This window comes from Trichomonascus vanleenenianus, assembly GCF_965637985.1.
Source record: "Trichomonascus vanleenenianus strain CLIB 3782 genome assembly, contig: TRVA0_093S, whole genome shotgun sequence".
NCBI lineage: Eukaryota > Fungi > Ascomycota > Dipodascomycetes > Dipodascales > Trichomonascaceae > Blastobotrys > Blastobotrys vanleenenianus.
Genome location: NW_027481795.1, coordinates 3,051 through 11,658, shown reverse-complemented (window position 1 = coordinate 11,658; position 8,608 = coordinate 3,051). Strand labels below are relative to the sequence as shown.

The 8,608-nt window shown below is 48.4% G+C and overlaps 2 protein-coding genes across 2 annotated transcripts; one reads left to right on the top strand and one right to left on the bottom strand.

Moving 5' to 3' along the window:
* Positions 1–2,168: 2,168 nt before the first annotated feature.
* TRVA0_093S00122 (heat shock factor family protein) lies at positions 2,169–4,420 on the top strand (the record flags this gene model as incomplete). The annotated part of the gene is made up of 2 exons (XM_076687928.1): positions 2,169–2,500; positions 2,602–4,420. 2 exons carry the CDS (start codon positions 2,169–2,171, stop codon positions 4,418–4,420), a joined length of 2,151 nt encoding a protein of 716 aa, XP_076537839.1.
* Positions 4,421–5,490: 1,070 nt separating this feature from the next.
* Positions 5,491–8,151, bottom strand: OPT2 (oligopeptide transporter 2; the record flags this gene model as incomplete). The annotated part of the gene is made up of 1 exon (XM_076687927.1): positions 5,491–8,151. One exon carries the CDS (start codon positions 8,149–8,151, stop codon positions 5,491–5,493), a length of 2,661 nt encoding a protein of 886 aa, XP_076537838.1.
* Positions 8,152–8,608: the final 457 nt, after the last annotated feature.

Sequence of the window (8,608 nt, the reverse complement as noted above, 5' to 3'; positions counted from 1 at the left end):
CATGTTGGTGACATACGTAGCAGCACAAAACCTTAGATCAAGTTCAGATCAAATCCTTGGCGATCTTGACACGCGGGCCACTCCTGGATGCACATACAGTACTGTAAGCAAACATCTGCACTGTACACTTGGCAGATGTATAATGCTCAGTAATATAACTGAAAATTGTTCACTTGGCATACTTATTTTCTTATGTGATTATGCATCCATTGTTAGGCAGCTGAAGTTCGCATGTTCGCGTTAGTGCAACCCACATTATCATTCAAAGTTGATGTCTTGCCTCATGCTTTGACGACCATGGTACAGTACACTTCACTAGTATTGTAGTACGTATGTAGTGGGAGAGCAACCATTTAACGCGCAGGTATTGAGTGGCCGCAGATTTACCAATTACGGGCAAGTCAAATGCCGGATAATGGTCCCCGGTGGGCAACCAACCGGTGGCCTCTTTCTCGCTGGTGTTTATTTTTTCTTACACACTCAGTACATATTTGTGGGCGAAACCTGGTACGTACCCGCACTTGCTGCAGTCTCACAAAACGGTATGGCTGTACCCTGACTTTCATTCTTCTCCTACGTCAAACGCTATGATCAACAGCTTAATTTGGTGGTTCAACCAGGACCGTCCCATTTGGTCGCCGGGGATAAGTTTTGCAGCCACATATGCACTCTTTGAAACGGTAGTGAAAGGTGCGGGCCAGTGTCATCTAAATTCTTTTGCAGCGTCTGCCACATGTCCAGTGATTTTAGTGTTCGGAATGCGCTGGTGCGCTAATGGTCTGATCTCACCTTCTACCGCCATTGATTCATATTCTTACGTCGCCCTCCACATAGTAGACAGGATAACGGCCATCACTACAGCGGTAGTAATACTGTAGGTGTTTTTTTTTGCATCGGCATGTGTTCTCTCCTGCGTACTTCGTCGTTCCTTTTCCAATAAACACCGTTGCAATACTACTGTATGTTCTCCACCCCTGAGTATGCCATTCAGGTACAGGGGGAGAGGAAATTTCCGCCTGCTAGAATCATTATATACATTGTATTATGAGTCGATGAATATATTGAATGTAAAATTTGCATGACGCCCCATTGTTGTAATTATTTTCAATAATTCAGGGACGAAAAGCCGTTGCACAAACGGCCCGCCTGAGAAGGCTAAGGGCACTTCTTCCATCATCGCACTCCATCATCGGAATATTTTTTCTTTCAAAGTGTATATGCACGCAGTTTTATGCAATGCAATACGTACGTATGTGCGTACCTCTGGGCCGGTAGATTACTGTTGCTCTTTCCCTTGGGTACTTTTGGAACTACACATATGCGCTTCTCGGAAGCGGCAACTGGTTTGGATCCCTCCAGGATAATCTCCTTTGGCCTTGAGATCTTTTATTGTGAGACCGCTAACTAGCAGAAACTATTTACGCGTCACTGCCAAAATCCAGACCTCCCGGCTTTTTATGTTACCTATATGAAGTGTCCTAACCACGAGGCGCATTACAAATTTGATACTCCAAATAGCTTGGCTGTTCCTATAGCTGCAGCAAACATCACGTACGGACTTCCAAGAAGAAGAAAAAAAATAATCAACCACGATCAGTACAGCACTACACCTGTAGTACTACACAACACAGTTGCAGTAGTCAGATCCTGCCGCGTATAACTACCCATCGGCTTCTTTTCTCCCCTACTCCTGTCACTGCCAATCCCGCATGTAAATTCCCAATCGCCTACCCTACGCTTTCCCTACCTTTTAATTTTTTTTTTCAACGCCCCAAAGGCACCCGAACTGTATAATCCGGCCTGATTATTATTTTAATAATTGGCGCAAGGCAAATTACGTGGAACGAATTTTTTGCAGTGTTCAATAATTGCGTTTGTACTAGGGGTTTTCTATTTATTATCCGCACCAGAGCTCTCTTTCCTTTTGGATTATAATTATTGCCCGAGCTCTCCAGACCAAATTAGGTTTCCGTCGCCCCGTTAATACCTTGAGAGAGAAAACGGTTTCCATTTGATATATTCGAGCAATACCAGGCTATACCAGGCTATATTAGAGAGGTTCGGTGTTCTGGAGCCGAAATTAACACTCGTGTGTGTTGCGCCAATCAACAGGGCCAACTTATATCGTAGAGAGCTTGGCAAGGCCAACCGCGGGGGTTGATTCAACAATGTCAACTGCTGTAGGGCTGAAGAAGGAGGAGGATGGCGCCACTTCCAGTACTGCCAGTAGCGCAACCGAATCCAAGCCAGAACCTACGGACCCTGCTAAGGTCTACGCGGAGGACGCTGTGAAGACTAGTCCAGACCCGAAGAAGGAGGACGCTCCCTCTTCTTCTAAAACGACTGAAGGAACTAGCGAAGAAAAGAATTCGACAAGCCCAGCTAATCCGACTAATCCGACTGATTCTACAAACCCAAATGGATCGACTAATGATACAAAATCAGCACCCAAGCCTGGGATTAAAGTGAACCAGGCGGCATTCATCCACAAACTCTACAGGTAAGCCCTTTCACTTTTGGAAATCCAATAAATCACAAGAATTCAGACTTGTTTGGAAATCCAATTACTAAGAATGAGAAGAAAAATACTAACAACTCTAGCATGCTGGAGGATCCGTCCATTTCGCATTTGATATCATGGACTCCTACAAACGACTCTTTCGTCATTTCGCCGGGAGAGGAGTTCTCCAAGGTACTCAGCCAATACTTCAAACACACCAACGTGTCGTCATTCGTGCGCCAGCTCAACATGTACGGGTTCCACAAGGTGAACGACACTTTCCACGGGAATGCCACCGCTGCTTCAAGCTCTGGAGGCGGCGCGAGCGGATCAGGAGACACCTCACAGTGGGAATTTAAGCATGGAGCGGGCAGCTTTAAGCGAGGCGACGTCGAGGCTCTGCGAGCAATTAAGCGGAGAGCATCTCGACAGTCTGTTGTCCATCGCGACAACGTCGGTCTTAAAGCGGTCTCTCTGTCTATGCCTTCAACCCCTCCAGTAATGGAACACTACGCCCACTATCCGCAATACCAATCGCTATACCCTCAGCATCAGCACCAGCAACACCAGCAGCACCAGCCTCCATTACCACCCCAGCAGTTGCAACAACAACCCCAAGCACAACAGCAACAGCCACCACAGCAATTGCCCCAGCATCAGGCACAAAAACCGTCACAGCACCCTCATCACCCTCCTCATGCATCTCAACAACTCCCACCCCAGCCCCAGCCAAGCTCTGGAACTAACCAAGATACTAACCAAATCCGAATCAGCGCGCTGGAACAGGCTGTATGGCACCTTCAGGACTCGAACCTGCGCGCCCAGAGCCGTCTGGCTGCGGTCATTGACTCGCTTCGTAAGACTCAAAGCGACGTATGCCACGTCGTGGAATCTCTGACCAAAGTCCTCGCCTCTGACGCGGACCGCGAGATGGCCGAACGGCGACGAAGCAGTAACAATTCGACCATCCACACCCCTACCTCTGACGAATTGCGCCCCGATCTGTCCAGCCACGGCCCAGGCGGAGGGTCTACGCCCTACCAGCAGCTGCAAACTGGGGGCGACAAGTCGGTAGCCGACTTGGAGCGTATTAAAACCGACTTGTACTATAAGATGTCTCTTCTGTCGCAGCTCGAAGACTATGCAGCCTCGACTCCTGCGCCCCCTCCGCATTCGGCATCTTACCACTACCAGCCGACCACTAAGTCTGAGCGGGCGAAGTCTGTGTTTTACGACCCCTTAGCCCCTGCTCCGCCTCCTCCCCAGCCCAATTCTCCTGTTTCTGATGATGGAGGATCTGGTACGGGCATGAGAAAGACCTCTTCGTACTCGGGGATTCGTCATGGCTCGGCCAGTGGCACAGGCTCCAATGGCACTACCTCCCCGGCCTCATCGCCTCGCCAGCCAGACCATCACTATTTCCAGCAATTCCACTCGCCGTTCTATTCTCCAAACGGATACCACGGGCCTCCACCCACCGCCTATTTTGGATATGACCACCATCAGCCACCTCCTCCTCCGCCGCCTCCACCTCCAGGCCCTCCCTCGCTACCCCCCTCGCTGGCCAATGCACCGACTTCAGCTCCGGGTTCCCAACCTCTTCCGAGGGACCAGCGCCCGGGGTCTTACCCGCTCATGTCGTACCACCAGCCAGCCCCGCGGGGAAAGTCGTACAGTGGGCCTCTCGGCAAGGCTCTTGGCTTCGAATCCAATCACCAGGGTTTCCGAAGGCACACGTCTGGTGAGCTGGGGTATCCCAACACTTCATCGACGGCTGTGGTGGCAGCAATGACTGCTGCATCGGCCACGCAGTCGACCACCCAGACTTCGAACCGCGGCAGTGTACAAAGTTTACTGAACCCGTCTCCGCTCGGAAGCGAGAAGGACGACCGGGGGTCTAAAAGGCCGCGTATTGAGTAATATATATATATAACAGTTCCGAACAAATTGCTCTAATATGATAATACAATCTTCGCTTATGTGTAAGTTTTGCAAGTGCTCTGTAACAATTTTTTTTCCACCACTTAGGAATTCCTTACATATTCTGTTACTAAATCTGTTACTACTTGTTGTAACAGCCGTGGGAGACTTGCAAATTCTGTAACCAAATGTGTGTACGGCCGTTGGGAAACTTGCAAACTCCGTTACCAAATATTGTTACGGTTGTAGGGAGAAGTCACTGTGGCGCGTATTGTAAAGTAGATTGATAGCTTTTTATGAAATAATGTCCTATGCATAAGCTTGGCAGTTGGTCGGCATATATTCCGCTTCTGCATGTGAGAGCTGGGGTAAACTCGGCGAAAGTACATATATTCGACTCCGCCGTTTGTAGTGCATACACGGTAACGGTAAAAAAATGGAAATCAAGGGCCAATGTCTCTGTGGTAAGATCAAGGTGACGATGAAGGAGCCTCCCCTTAGGACCTTCTACTGCTACTGTTCCGACTGTGCCATAACCTGCTCCTCCCCTGGATCAGCTGTCGTCATCAGCAAGGCCAGTTCTATCATCATAGAAGGTGATACCGTCACTTATTCGACCAACAAGACCAAGTCGGGCAACACTAAACATATGCATTTCTGTGCCAATTGCTTTACCGGAGTAAATTCCGATATGGGGTCTGGATTGGTTTCTATTAGAGGAGGCATCTTTACTGCCAGCGACCAGATAGATCTTCTCGTACCTAAAAAGGCGATTTTCATGGACCAGCGTACGGAATATACCGATAAAATCGGCCAATTCATCCACTCCAAGCTGTAAGAATCAACATCCATGGAATTGAAGCCGGGAGATTAGACTAGGTGTTTCGTATTTTCGACTATGTTAATCCGATAAACACTGTTATGAAGTGCGCTTTATATAAAAGAGAGCATATGTGAACCGATAAACAAATTCATTCAAATAATATAACCATTTCAAACGAGAACGTAAATAATACCTCAAAATAGAACTTATAAAGAATGCTTCAAAACGAGAACATAAAGGAGTAAAGTTAGAAATGTCGTGGCCAGTCTTTCTTATCAGGCCCGAAATATCCCTTCGCAGGGATTGGTAAAAGAGTCGCGTTCTGGTTATAAGACTGGAAATCCACCCCAGCCTGGGAGACAGTATTGCCCCACCAGTTAATGGAGATGTCCTTGGACCCAAAGTTGAACGCAAACGTCTGGATGATACCGCTAATAGCCACTCCTACATCAAATCCAGATTCCAGCAAGTAATTGTACTTCTGGAACCACGCAGTGTACCGTCGCTTGATATAGTACATGAAGATGAAGGAAAGATAGAGCGCATTCGTGGCATAGCTGAGGTTGTTACCCCCGGTCCAGTTCAGCGCGCCAGCCCAGAACACAGCTGGGTTAAACGTCTTGAGCTTCGCAAGATAGTTGAACGCGTGCTTGTCAAAGAACTCAAACCTGGCCTCAGACATAGTTCGTCGACAGTGGCTTCGAATGGTCGAGCCGTACTTATGGGCCAGCGCGAATACGAGGCCGACGACTGCGCCCATAAGGAAGCACCATGGGAGAATTGGATAGAGTGTGAACATGTTTCGGACACCAAAGGCGCCAAACTCAACAGCAGAGGCAAACACTAGCACAGCGTCCGTGCAAACAAAGTGCTCCGGGTTGTCCCATGTGCACAAGCTGTCCTTCTGGAAATTGGAAACCATCCAGTTAAGGAAGCCAATGAAGATGAAGCAGTTGATCAGCACTGCTGTCATCTGACCGCGGAAGAGAGCTCGTGGAGGCAACTTGGCGTAATGACCCAGCTTCTGATCACTGAGATAGTTCTCAGTCTGGGAGTCAAAGTTGGACCCATAAGCAGTCACGATAATCGATGCCTCGGGGTTCCCAGCGAACCACAATCCACCAAGCAACTGGAACAAAACATTGAAGCCCAGACTCACATTGGCGACAGAAAGCAGCAAAGCGGCTGGAATAATAAGAACCGCAGAGATACCAATGACTGCGAACAGCGACCACACCGGGGTGTGAACGGGGTACACCTTGAGCGCAATAATACCAAACACGAGGGAGAGAGCCAGGACAATAAGGAACCACCAATCCGGCACTTCCTTGTAATTCGCCATCATTCGTGTGTGGGGGTCTGTGTCATGATTGGAGAAATGCTCCTTGTAACGGAGGCCCCGATACATGCTCACGGCAGCACCCTTGATGACGGTCCACTGGTTGATAACGACGTAGATAAGAACCATCGGATACCACGCAAACCATGCGCCCTGGCCAAACACATTAGCGCCGGAGAAGAATGGCGGGCCGTACTCTTCATATTTGTTGATGTCGAGAAGACCGTTATCACCCATAACTTTCGACACGTTGTAAAGCTCTCCATTATTGGCGAAGGATTCGTTGCTGTTAATCGGAGTATAGGCTGACCACACGTAGTTGCCCCAGTACATACCGATAATGATGAGCCCGGACAAAACCCGAGCAATGTACTGCTGCAAAGTGCTGAAGAAAGGCGTGACAAGGGAGCCTGAACCAGAGACGTTCCAGTCAAAAGTAGCCCAGGGATTGAAGCCCATTCCGCCGTAAAACCCAGTAACCATGCCGAGATTAAAGTTCTGTGGAGCGATCCAAGTCATCCAGTTGAAAGATCGTAGCGCCTGGAAGAGGAAGTTCGGGATCCAGAAGTAAAGGAACATGAGCCCAAAGGAAATAAAGAAAAACTTGTATCGCGAGAGTCGCCATCCATGAATCGTCTCCTTTTTATCGGGCACAAGAAGAGCTCTGTTCAGAGCCAACGTCGGGAAACATTTGGGCCACAAAGACTTGGCCGGATAGATAACGAATCGACGCAGGGCCCCAGCAAAGCCAAACCCAAAGAACTGGATAGAAATGGCAAGTACGATTTCGTACCCAAAAGACACCCAGCTGTGATTGAGGTACTGCGGAAGCTTCTGCACAAGGTACACGTAGTACGTTCCACCAGGTCCGCTAGCAACATTGAATATGATAGTCGCAAGCATCTGCTCCTTGTAGGTCCACGGGCCCGGATTGAGTCTGATCTTTTTGCCAAAGATAGTGAGAGTCCAATCAGGGAGAGTCTTTGCAAGAAATACTCCGCATGGCGCAAGGAGCAATTGGAGCACGTTGGAGCCAATAGTAATGGCAGGCTGACGGGGACTGAAGAAGGTGTTGATGACCGTTGCAGCAGCCATCCACATGATGCCCAAGAAGTACGCTCGAGGGGTCTCGACAGGGATATCTGGATCATCATGGGGGTCACTAACAGCCCGGACCTCAGGATACGGGGAATGGTAATGAATAATGGCAGCCTCAGACCTCAGCTCAAAGGAATAGTCTTCCTCAGGATAAGCGAGATTGAACGTCTTCTCTCCTTCCAAGATAACTTTGATCTTTGCCATAGTGTCAGATGGGAAGTTTGGGTCGTCGGAATGGACTTCAATGGTCTTGACTAAGATCTGAATCGCGTCTTGATCCTCCATCTCATGAATCTTCTGAAGCATGTACTCCACATCATCTCTAGCAACTGTCTGCCCAGTGGATGATAAATTGCCAACACCACCACTGGGGATTCCATATCTCTCAGAGATTCGTTGTCGCATCTCAGGAGTGATGGCAGACTCTTCCGCCTCATTGTGCACGAGGGTTGGCTTTTCCTCGATTTCCATAGTAGCGATTATAGTTCCCGCAGTGCCGAATAACTAGATCAAATCAAATCGGCCCTGTGGCTACAAGCTAATCCTTCTATACATATATATATATATGAGGTCGCATTCAATTGATACTCAGTCATCTTGTAACGCTCAACTTTGTATAGGTAATCTTATCCAAATGCAGATAAAAATTGTTGCACTTCTATTAAAATGCACATCTTGTACGGCAACATCCCCGAAAATACTGTAGAACACGTATATCTCCACATTTACCCCAGATGTAAGCGTATGTGTAAAACTCTAAAGTACATAGATAAAATGCGGGGTGTAACTTAGACCAGCCAGCTCGAGGCCAGTAGAAAGAGGTGCCAAGTGGGTTGCAATCAACTCGTGGAAGGATTGAATATTGGCGAGGGATTTTAGAAAGAGGGGGAGGAGGAGCGTGGTCTCTGCTGCAGGTCCAATCTGCAGT